The 13,065-nt window shown below is 39.6% G+C and overlaps 1 protein-coding gene across 1 annotated transcript in view; it reads right to left on the bottom strand.

Moving 5' to 3' along the window:
* Positions 1 to 12,698, bottom strand: part of slc2a9l2 (solute carrier family 2 member 9, like 2) — a 96,718-nt gene extending 84,020 nt beyond the window's left edge. The window contains exons 1-2 of the mRNA XM_071516561.1: positions 12,573 to 12,698; positions 7,302 to 7,403 (exon numbers count right to left, since the gene is read on the bottom strand). Coding sequence (XP_071372662.1) covers positions 7,302 to 7,403; positions 12,573 to 12,656 — 186 coding nt within the window. The 5' untranslated portion in view covers positions 12,657 to 12,698. The remainder of the gene's footprint in view (positions 1 to 7,301; positions 7,404 to 12,572) is intronic.
* Between the last annotated feature and the right edge of the window lie 367 nt (positions 12,699 to 13,065).

The following is a 13,065-nucleotide window of genomic DNA, read 5'->3' as shown; positions in this document are numbered from 1 at the left end:
TGGGTTGTGGGAGGAAACCGGAGCACCTGGAGGAAACCCAGGCGAACAAGAGAGAACATGCAAACACCACACAGAAAGGGCCAGGGCTGGGTCCTTCTTGCTGTGAGGTGATGTGCTATTGATCTACCTATTGATCCACGATGGATAGGCTAAAGACGAGACTAAAATCAAGTCATTTGAAAGTAGACAAGACATGATAAAAATGTAACAGTGGCTGCACTGGGAATCCCAGTGGCCCTGACAGTGTCAGTGCTACTCTTTACCCACTATACTGCACAGGACCCCAGTGCTATGGAATGGATATACTGTATATGTGTTCTCGTACAACCGTTCGTATATCATCTTACGAAAAGTTATGCACATTCGTACTACACCTGCGAATGGCCTGATTTATACTATACTTATCACTATACTTTATACTATACCCTGCACTAAAATAACTTTGGTCAAAGTTAGGGTTAGAGTTAAGGTTAAGGTTAGGAAACTATAACTTATGGTAATGTGTGGTCATGGTTAAATAAGAAAAAGTTTTGCTGAAAATTAAAAATTCACTCACAGCAGAATTGAACCTGGGAGCTGAAGGCAAATGTATACATCCATCCACCACTCTGACCTCTGCACCCTTACTTTCCACCAAGCTTTCAGTGTCAAACTACTGCCTGTTTCAGTCATGGGAGCCTCACCTCCTGTTTCACTTGATTCGTAGAATACTATACGAAATTAGGGCGCATTACTTTTTGTAAGTATAATACTATATGACAGTTTATGCTGGTGTCATCTACTGCACTATAAATACTATAGCACAGCATTACAGCAAACAAGAACTGGTCCTGGAGATCACAGAATTACTAATTAGAACCAAGACCAAAGAGGTTAGGTTTCTTCACTTTCCCTTTCATCCTCCTCCTGTTGACTGAATCCCCATCACTAATCACGGCTGGCACTGTGATCTTTGGTTAGCTAAACTGGGCCACATAAGACCTAATTAAAAGAGGAACCCCACTGTTCAGTGACCATTCCCACATTGTTCAACAAATTACTCTCTGACGGTTCCAGCAAAAAAAAAAGGCAAAGGCTTTTTGAAGCTTTTGCCTTACTGCATTTAATTCAGCACAGTACTGTACAGCAGCTGGCTTGAGGACAAGCTGTATGTCAAAGACACTTTTCGGATGTCACATAATTCTCTCTCAGTAGGTGTTTTGACACAGGCTCTTTATCGTGACGACCAACAACACAGCTTGTGAAATGCTTCAATATAATAGCCCTCTGTGATCTATGAGATACAGTATGGTGCTAACTCAAACAAGACACTTGGCCATTCATTGTTCCAACAATGAGATGTAAAACCTTCACATCTTTGGGAGGAATCGTGGCAGAATTTCATCCCTGCTAACCTCATGCCAACCTTTCAGAGGTTCAGAGGCTTTAGAGGCCCCCTCTCTGTATCCCATGCTCCACACTGTGACCTCACTGGGCCCTCTCTCATTCCATTACGTCAAATGAAGTTTAAAAAATGTGGTAAGAAATAAAATAATAAAAAATAATTTAAAACATTTCCTCAAAATATTATCAATCATGCATTGCCCACTGTCCTTGAATGTGTGTGGCAGGTGTCGCCTGGGCACAGCACATCAAAAAAATCCTAGAAACCTTTCTCTTTTTCAGATTATTATACTGTAAGTGTCTGATGTGTCACTTAGTATTACTGCCTGCGTTCACTCCGTATCTTGCCAATTACTGCATCAAGTAGACCCTCTGAGAGAAGTGGTGACAATGATTAAGATGAGTCTTGCTTTAATGACTTGTTATGAAACAAAAACATTTTTGCAATTCTGGTTCTGCATTTCACAGACATTTCCTGTATTTGTACAGGTAGTAGCCACTGCAGAGAGGTTTGTCATGTTTGTGACCTGTGGGGCATCCAATTACTTGTACAAAAACACAAGACCAGATTGAAAAACATGACCCCTGAAAACACCAACACAGTGTTTCTATCGGAAAGGAGCACAGCCTCTCAACCTGAGTGATACACCACGCCTATTGAACAGGCCATTCATTTCACAGTTGTTCCAATCAAGGAGGAATTACGGTCCCTAAAAACTTCCAGGCTCTGTGCCAGTGCTTCTTGCGATGCTAGATCAACCTCATTTTCTTTGCCTGCTCATGTCTTTCTCTTCTCGTAGCTGACAGGGGGCGCTGTCCTGGCAGTGTCCACCCAGTGAACAGGTATTCTCTTTGAGTGAATTTCCCTCTTCCCCATCCTGAAGCTAAATGTGAGATCACACTAACACATGAACAGCAATTAATCAAACCCCAGCTGTTCATGCAACAAAGGAGTTTCGGTAGTGATTTTGACACTAATTTTGAGATTAAAAGTTTCCCTCACAACAAAATGTTACAATTACTGAGCTATATCGAATTACAGCATACTGTATGTATGTACTGGCCCTGTGTAACAGATGGGTGGGCAATCTAATCTAATCTGACAACTCCCTCCGGTTAGGAGGGGGCTGATTTTTTTTGGGAGCTGATGTTTAAGCATTTGTTTTCACATTCAGTCAAGGTTCATAGGTTTCTGGTGAATGCGTGTGTCAAAAGAGAAACAGTGAAACCGTCGATCTTTACTTTCCATAAAGTTAATTATATCCCCGAAATGAGTTTCGGGGATATAATGGATTCATCCCACCCGCCACCGTGTCCGCCGTCTCGTCTGCCGTAGATCCTTCGTGTGAACGCATTAACTTGAATAGTTTTTATAACAATCTTTTAAAATTTGGTATGGACATTGATGACCCCTAGAGGAAGAACTCTATTGATTTTGATGTATTTAAGATTATAAATCGGCCTGATGGTGGCGCTATAATTAAAGGTCAAAACTAAAAAGTTTAAAGGACTGTATGTCCCACACGTTTGTCTGATTTACATGAAACTTGGTACACATGTCCACCTAACCATACTCATAAATTTGCCATAGGGACCCTCAAGGTCCGCCTGGAAATTTTTTGAGATATTTTGAATTATCTGAAAAACACATTTTTAACATCTCCTCCTACACCGTTTGACCGATTACCACCAAAATCAGTCAGTAGCATCTATGGTCCTACATTCTTTAAATTTTGTTCATTGATTGTTGATATCTACTGTAGTTTTGAAGATATTAACTCTTAAAGTTGTGAAGGAGGTGTTTTTTTCAGTCACTTTTACATGCTCCAACGCAGACCGAGCAGTTACATCATCCAGCCTCCATAAGATCAACAAAAACATTTATTGGCATTTCCATGTCAGTATACAATCAAGGCACTCTTTTTATCTGGCAGCCTCGTCCAGCACTGGGCTGATTTGAGGAGCGCACTGTACTTTCTCTTCATTTCAGATTAATCATGTTGCTGTATGTTTGAGCAAGTAACAGAATGTATGTAAAATGTAAGTCGCTTTGGACAAAAGCGTCTGCTAAATGACGTAATGCAATGTAAATTAAATGGGGAATAGTCCCCATATCAACTCCATTCAACTTCTAACAATCAATCTCATGTTCCAAGCCATATGCAGGCCTACAATATTTAGCCTCTGTTATTTGTTCAAACTGGGTATTACCATTAACTAAGTAAAGGAGTGTGATGTGAAGTGCAATTTACTTTGTTTTTTTTAGCATTTTGACTAGTCCTAATGTAATGAGAGATATCTTAAATTAGCATTTTAACTAGTCATAATGTAATAAAAGATACCTTAAATTAGCATTTTGACTGGTCATAATGAAATGAGAAATATCTTCAATTAGCATTTTGACAGGTCATATTGTAATTAGAGATATCTTAAATTAGCATTTTGGGGAATTGAACCCCAGACTCTGGCGAGACAGACAGGAGCAGCACAAACTGTTTGGACTGGCTGGCAGGTTTGCTTCAGTGGGAGGCGAACGGTGTCTCTTCGCATCAACCACCAGCTTTTAATAAACCACCGTCACTAATCGCCAGACCACACCCTTGGAGTGGCCGGCAGGTTGGCTTCAGCGGGACGCGAACTGCCGGTTTTCACAGCGTCCAAATTTCTCTCAGAAACACATTTCAGTGAAAATAGTTACTGGTCTGAAATGAGGAGCATGTAAAAAGGTTCCCAAAGAGAGCTTCTTTCCACGGTCCAAGCAACAGCCTTGCCAGCTTCATACCTTACCACACAGAGTGTAGTAAGGTATGAAGCTGAACACCTGGAGCTGGGCTTTTTAGGCGCTGCTGCTGATTGTGATGTCATCAGTGCAAATGAGACAGGCTCAGATTGGTAGAGCAGAGTCCAGCTCCATCCAGTGATGTCATAATCGGTTAGAATGGCGAAGCGAAGCCGTGTTCTGATTGGTGGAGGAGAAACAGCGGGCCAATCTGCTGATTGAATGCCAAAACTGAGTTTGGATTATTAGAAATGATATTTAGCCTATTACGTAGAACTTTATTTCTATTTGGAGTAAGCTTATAGATGCATGCGTCTACAAGTCAAACTTTTCAAGATTAATGTATGTAAAATAAGTCAAAATGTATGTGCAATTGGATGTCACATGCTTTTTAGGCGCGCGCGTGTGTGTGTGTGTGTGTGTGTGTGATATAGGCCTAAATGTTGTCTGCCTTGAAGCATAAACATGCCGTCAAACCTCCAGCCAGTCCAGCTGCACCAGGATAAAAGCTGCGAACAACTCAGAGAAATTAGAGAAATTGAGTGGCTGAGTTCAGAAAATAAATAAAAAATAATAAATGTAAAGTATATGAATAGAGTTAAGCTGTCCAAGTAGTCCATTTTGTCCAACAATGTCTGATAGGAAATAATTGCAATATTTCTGTGAAGAATTCCCTATAAGTCTCCTTTTTCCACGGCCATCACACTCTCTCCTCCCTTTCTGATTGTCCTTCCCGCCCTGTTAAAGCCAAGGAATGTGGAAAAATAACTCTGTGCGTTCCCTTGCGATAAACAACTATAGTATTCCTATACACTTTAGATGAACACTAAATAAATATCACAACAAATCTAGAATTCCCTATAGGAATATTATAGTGATACTACAGAAGACAAAAATACCATGATAAGGTCACTATAAACTCACTATTGAGTACCACAGACACTCTATGGTCTATGGTCCCATAATATTCCTATAATACTTACGTATTATAGGAATATTATAGGACCATAGTGATTTGTCGTTAGGGCACCGTCACAGAAATAAAAAAAGAAATGGCTTGACATGAAATTAGATGCAAAAAGCAAGGCGATCCATGACTGCAACAGGAGGGCCAGGAGGAATTCTCTGTTACACAGACAGATGAAAGAATAGGCCTATACCTGCCATAATTGGCGATATGGCTGTCAGGTGTTCAGCAGCGGATATCGCCCTGGACAGCGACTTGCACCTTAACCTGGTAAGACCTAAATTTAGATTCACTTGCGCTCCACATTAAAGTTATCAACTGGAGTAAAATAGCCTATAAATAAGATTTATCTCCTATATATAATGTATTTCCCCCAGTACAATCTAACCTTGCCTTTGTCTAATGAGTGTTTGTCAAATAACCTGGCAAATAAGTGTTTTTTGTTTTGTCTTTGTATTGAGCGCACTTATAGGCTACTAACCCACATGGATACTTTAGATGAGATTTTATGCGGCTCTGATAAAATAAATTACGCACTACCTTCTTTTGAAAAAGCCATCAGTGCTCCCTTGCTATTTTTCCTGTTGCTGTAACTGGTTAATCTCAACATGATTATACATTAATTTACAGTGTCATTTATATATTCAAATTCAAAATTTCTTCAAAGTGACAGAGATACAATCCATTAGTCAAGAACAACGTTTTTTTTTTGCTTTGGAGAACAGCAGGTTGATTTTACGTGACTCATACGATCTACTGGACCAACTGGTCTGGACCACTCGTACATTTAGTTCTTACCGAAGAGAAAATTGGTGAATGCGGCAAGTTCTCTTAAATCGCTCGTACGAGTGATTTAAGAACGAATCTGTTCGTATGGTTCTTGCATGAGGCTCATTGTTTGCTAAATCCTATACGGCTGGCACATAGTATCCTGGCGCTCGGCCAAATTCATACACTACGTCATCATTCATGCAGCTTGTTTGTGATATGGGACTAACTATCGAAACCACAAGGACCCTCAAGGTCCGTCTGGAAGATTTTTGAGATCTATTGAATTATTTGAAAAATACATTTGTAACAGCTCCTCCTACACCATTTGACCTGAATTACCACCAAAATCAGTCAGCAGCATCTATGGTCCCACGCTCTAAATTTTGTTCATAGATTGTTGACATCTACTGTAGTTTTGAAGATATTAACTCTTAAATTTGTGAAGGAGGGGTGGCGTATTATCTAAATTGTTTTAACTTTGTGATAGATGGTCCAATCATCATGAAACTTGGACAACATATTCACATACAGTATAATGAATGAACATGTGTGCAAAGCCATTCAAATATTGACCAATAGGGGGCGCCACAAAGGCCAGAAAACTGTATCTCCTAATCCAATAGGTGAAATTGCACGAAATTCACTACACATGCTCTAGGACCATGTCCTAGTCAAAATCTGAAGTCGTCATTAGTGAAAGTGGGCGTGGCTATGACATTTTGGCTTATAACTCAAACAGAATTTCACCAATCACTATGAAATAATCATGTTCCAACCTCTATGTGGAACATGCACAGCAATTTTCATACAGATCCGACCAGATTTTGCCCCACAGCAGCATTTTGAGTGTACAGCTAGACACAGTAAAGCCAATACGAAGTTGGATATCGACACGTTTTAACTTGCTATTACATTGTTCATTATCAGAACTTGATAGCTTGGGGCCTGATGGCTCAACAGCCTAATATGACAAAACTGACAGTAATCTTAATGCAAACTTCTACGTTTCAGCTCTGGCTGCTGTTTTTGTATGAGGTCATCTTGGTAGGTAAACAACATATTTTTATGTCCAAAATGAATTGGTCCAGTAACTAAATGTCACGTGTTACAGAATTAAATGAAAGCTCTACAGCTATGGATAGGCCCTGTACAGAGCTTTAGTATATATAGGGTACAGGGTGTCTATAAAATGTGATTTAATGTGTGCACTTTGGACAGTTGAATTTCAGTTACAACTCAGCATCTATCAGCACTACATTCTCATGTGATCAAACATACATTTATTGACACATATTCTAGAGCACTATTGGTGAATGTTTGATTTCTAGGAGTGCTAACAAGGCAGAGAACACATGGAAAAACATGGCGACACTTACATGGCAACCTAATAGTTTGACTCACCAGAGCAGGAGCGTTGACCACTGAGAGGTTGTAGCCATACAGATAAGATGACCCCAAGGCACTGAAGAAGGCTGCGCTCACCAGACAGGCTGTGATTGGCTGCTGCTGAGAGAGCACACATGTACGCACACGATCATACGTACAAACACAGACATGTTAGAGGCCTTGTCACAGGGCAATTCGATTGTTTCTGTCATGGTCAAGTTCATACTAAAGCCAAGGGGAATTCAGCAGAGGACATTTCATATCCAGTGAAAGTCCAGGTATCTATGCCAGGAAACCAGGGCATCCCCCCACTTTGTCCTTGAATGCGTCACTGCTTCAACAACAAATACTACATCAACAAAATGACAAACCTATGGTGATGAGTGCATGTTCAGCATGACATAGATTGAGGTCAGGGGTAAATCAAGAGCACTGAAGGAGAGGGATCGATGCAGCTATAGAGGCTCTTGTGGTCCAAGGTCAATCCCTCCAGTACCTAACTGTAACTCCATTTTGAAGTATTTGTTCCACTGGGTTTGTGGAGATGCATCAGATCTGATAATTTATAAATAGTGAATGAAATTGCCAAGAAATAGGTCTATTACCAGATTAACAGAATGCTGTGCATAGATGTGTACTGAAACACAGGATAAAAATGATTACAATAGCAAAAATATTCACTATTATCAACTCTGTGTGGCGTTATGCATTTGTGACATGATAATTGGTAATGGTGGCGCTGGTTGTCAACAGGAATTTACCAATAGGACTATACCCATGATGAACCACCTCCCTGAAATCGATCTGGATCCAGTCTAGAGTAGGGCTCAACAATTAATCGAAATTTTATATGAAAGTTCAAAGTTGTGATGAGATGATATCACAGCTGTCTGGAGGTACTGTGGCTACAATAACTATGAAAGTGCATTAATAGGAGAAATCCCTCTTGGAAGTGAAGCATTATGCTAAGCCAAGACCATTTATATTAAATCTTAGGCAACCAGCCAGCCAACAAATCACAAAACTGCAGGGGACAAATTAGTTCTGATAACAAGAAAAGGGGTTAAAGGACTGATTTTATTAAGCAGCAGTAACAAGGGAAAACTGAGAGCAAAATCAAGTGTTAGCAAGAGGCAAATGGGAAGGGAAAAAACAAAACTGAAACTCTGAGCTACTTTAGTCTGGTGTCATTACTTACTTCTAGCGGTGGGCAGTAAGCTTAGAAGTGACATGCTAAACAACTAGTGCATGGAAAGTAGCGCTAACCCAGGAAGTGTGCCTCAATATCTTGAGGCACATTGCTGAGAAGCTTTCTCATTCCAACATTACTACATTTTGAAAACATTTTTGCCAACTAATAGGTTTTTTTAATAGGTTAATATGGAACATTTACAGAAATGCTAATAAACCTTGACAGAGAAAGCTGATTTTCCAGAATGTTGGCTCTGATTCAGACACGATACCTCAATGAAAAAGCTCAATAACATTCTATAAAATTCTGCATGTGGAAAAGATGTTAATGGAATGGGATGAAGCCAAGAATCATTTGGGTTAAACAGTTGTCTGATCTGTTAATCTGTTTCATACCAAATGTGCAAGTGAGTTAACAACTGAACAAATGCATAGAAATATGTTCATGTGATTATGGATTTATTTTTACAAGGGCAGATACAATCAAAATGACGTAATGCAAGCACCGCTCATTGCATTGTACCACAGTGTATTTCATACAATGCAGTGGGGGCCTAGCACAAGGGCACTTCAGCAGTACAGGGTACTCTACATACGCACCAGGGATCAAACCTGCAATCCTTTGACTAGTAGACAGCCTCCCCTAACCAGCCTGTCAATTTGTTGGTACACGATACAAATACATTGTAAAGGAAATGTGAGTTTTAAATGGGAGACTCACTGATGAATCACAAGTATCATCTAGTATATAAACATTATCCTGCATAATGAAGAAAAGATTTTCTCAATCATTGGAAGTAATGAAAGCACAGGGCATAATTACATTCTTGCTACACTGAGGCACAATTCTGAAAAGAAAAGTCAGCTTCCTGAGCTGATTCCTCAGCATAGAAAATTACCCTGTCATTACTCTGAATACAATTACCAAAATATTTATAATTCATAGGGAGAACCAGCCATATGCTATTAACCTGTGAACATTGTGTGAGACTGATTATGAAGTAGAAACTTATCTGTGTGATAATAATTGATGATATTACCCAACAGTGATAACTGATTTGGTATGGAATAAAAGGTATGAAATGAAATCATGTGATTTATGAGGGACTGATTTGTTATTTGTGTTTATAGATGCAGCAATAACTGCAGCTCTCTAAACATGACTGGCAAGAAGGAGCAGGAGCAGAGGGCATCGCACTGACTAGCATTATATAGTTGACTTGCACTTTGCTGTTGGTGGAGTTTACATTCAACCTTTAACCTGAATGAAAGAGATTGTAGCACAGTTGCTTAGCCGGTTGAAAAATAATGGAGGGAGAGCACAGTGACAATATAATAACGTCAATAATCCCCCACAACCAGGCTGACAGCTCTTGATAGCCTCTAAAAATGAGAGCTTTCCTTTCACCGTCAGCGGTTTCTCCACCAGAGAGAAACCTGCGATCCCTTCAGACGCCTGCAGAGCTGCCCGTGGATTGAGCCAATCTGTTGCCACTCTTGTCACAGTTACTGAAAACAAGGTCGGTGCTCAGGCCTACATTCAGCGCAGTATTCATTCTACGCCGCATTCAATTAGTTCCCAAAAGACTTTTGACATTTTAAAACTTTTAAACTGCAAAATGATGCAGTAAAACTGGTAATTAAATTAGAAGAAATCAGAATATTCAAGATAGAATTTTGTCTCATGATGTGAGAGGTCAAAATCTACACTGGGAAATGTGACTGTGCAGCATACGAGCTCCGTCAGTTACACAATATTCACATTCAGGAGCTGCCCATTACAACCACAGTCTGCTCCTGCTGGCCACTGAGTTGCTGCACTGGAGCAGTTGCGGATTCAATGTCTTACCATAACTGTATATTACTGTATGTTTATCCATGCATCAACAAATGGTGCATCAAAATGGCCATTTTATCATCAGCTTACATTTCTGAACACTAAATAAAAATACTAAGTAGGCAGATACTGTCTGACCTTCAAACACAAATCACATAACAGTTGTTCTCAACACACAGGTATTCCTTAAGAGTAAGCTCAGGCCGGCCTGATGTTTAAATGTAAAAACAATAAAGCTCAAGCAAAAATTTTGATGAGTCATTTTAACTCAAACTAATTTGCTGATGGTCATGCATTTGCTCCAGGTTAAAACATTCCAGTATACCTGCATAACATGATCATATAGGTTTAATGTGACATTTCCAAAAAAATCTAAACTGAAATGTGGCGAGCTGTTGATTGATATGTGTCCCTGAAATGAGCCACGGCTCTGAAAAGTTTAAGAGACACTCTCATATGGTAATATCATGTGCATTTACTGACTTCTCAGTGGGTTGCTGAAATAGCATCCATTTGATCATTACAATCTCTGAAATGGCTCTGCAGAAATAGCTTTCCTGCAGGCTCAGCAGGACCAGGGCTGACACAAATGGATGTTTTACCAATTGAAGTTGTTTACAAAGCTGTCTAGGAAAGGTTTGTTTATGGGTTATAAGTGAAGAATTTATCTCCAAAATGCTGTATTTACTGTTGGAAAAAGTCATTACCTGAAGCCCATCACTCAATATCTCAGGAGGGTTAAAGTGTGATTTTTTCATTGAAGGATTTTATTATCTGCTATCCTTTATCCCTTAATTTGCTTTAATCTTGTGCTATCAATCAGTAGGTGTCGCTTTTCTCAAGTGGTGGAAATCCATTTTCGAAATACGTTTCAGGAAATAGTGCTATATATATATATACGTATTCGCTGAAAAGTTCAATGAACAATTCCACACCCATGTTCAGTGTCAACCTGCAGAGGCATTCCTAACTAAACAGAGCTGAGCTGTGGCTTCCTGGGTTTGCCTGATAGCACACATTACCCTCATTGATTTCATATGGTTGAGGAGAGAAACAGGCCCGGTGCAGCATGGATAAAGGAGGAAGTCCTTCGTTTGTCTTCACACATTTAGTGAATGGGCACAACACACAGGTCATCCATGAAAAGACTAGTGGACATCAGGTGTTTTTCTCACCACTAACAGTCTGGTTTTGCGATAGGAAAATGGGATCTGTGTATTGTTTTACATATCAAGTCATTTTGAGAAGGTGGTGATAAGTAAAATAATACATTTGTTTAATTTTTTTTTTTTTCGTATTTGTATAAATAAACTAAAATGTAAAAGATGCCCCCTGGGTTGGGGGCAAAAGTCCCCGCTAAAGGCACCTGAGAAATTATTGATTTGATGGAAATATTGTGTTAGCCTTAGTTAGCTCAGGTCCCACTGTGCTGAATTAGGGATCCAGTGGTAGAAGTTGGATAGCTAGCTAGCCTACGCTAATATTTCTATAGCCAGCCCAGCCCATATAGTGAGGGAGAGGGATCAAGTGTGTGTGTGTGTGTGTGTGTGTGTGTGTGTGTGTGTGTGTGTGTGTGTGTGTGTGTGTGTATACATGTATTTCACACGTTTCATAAAAAAGCTTTATAAGCCTTAGAATAGGATCTAACTACAAACATTTTTCTTATTTTACATTAATCAATTAATTTTGAATCATACAGCAAGTGATGAAAGATAACGCCTTTTAATTAATTGCATCATCAAAGCTGTTTTTTGTTCCAACTTTAATGTCATTTAATTGATTTTAGGGAGGCATATAGGCTGGCCTTCCCCTTACTGAAATCATCAGCTCCAAGTTCAAACAGGGTGTTCAAAAGCTTCACAGGCCAACAGCAGGGAAGCTGGGTCAGAAGTTTGTATTGTATGTTAATTACAAAGGTTATGTAAATCTTGAGTAAAGTGCAGCCTTCTGTTGGATGCTCCCTGTCCAAACCTATCATCTATCTGCTGGGTCAAGGTATGAGATAACAGGCAGATAACACAAACAACCACCATGTCAAACAGCCATGACCTACTTTTCAGGACAGGACTACCAAGATAATAAACCAGTCAAATGTCAAAGATATCATCCTATACATTTGGCAGCGGTGAAGCCAGCACACAGTACAGCTGTAACGTACATACAGCATTAACAAAAGACATGCACATGGCCATGAATAGTGATGTCACTGACTCAGGCACACACAAAAAAATAAAAATAAATAAATAAATCACACTAACCTTTTCTGAGTCTTTTCCGGAGGCACACATCTTCTTGTGGTTATCAGTTGTTTCAACTGTTTGGTCCTTCCCTGGCTTGTCCATCTTAATTCTTCAGCAGGCTGAAATGAGAGGGTTATAATGTTATCACTCACGCAGCTCGCACAGAGCACATGGGGGAGAGAAGACATATGGAAAGAGGGGGAAGTGGAATTACTAACAGAAACCACAGAGTGAAACATACAGTGAAGAGGAAACAGTAGGTGCTGATATGTGCTGACATGCAACAATACAGGATGCTGGTACAAAACCAAAACTTGGTCAAAAGTTAGGGATTTGCACTGAGGAATGTAAGCAAGACTGAGGTTCTACAATAAAGTCAGGTTAGTTTTCAAGGTACGCAAAAACGTCACTTTCCTTGAAATCTCACCTACATACAGCCAGTTATATGTAGTTAATCTTAATTCAGTGTTTACACAAAACTACAACTGAAAAAAACAAAGCTTTAGTGACA

Source organism: Centroberyx affinis, unplaced genomic scaffold (genome assembly GCF_046629955.1).
Source record: "Centroberyx affinis isolate AG114_WGS23_722 - 3 ecotype Tasmania unplaced genomic scaffold, CSIRO-AGI_Caff_v1 ptg000409l_1, whole genome shotgun sequence".
Classification (NCBI taxonomy): Eukaryota; Metazoa; Chordata; class Actinopteri; order Beryciformes; family Berycidae; genus Centroberyx; species Centroberyx affinis.
This window is presented reverse-complemented; position numbering and strand designations above follow the sequence as displayed.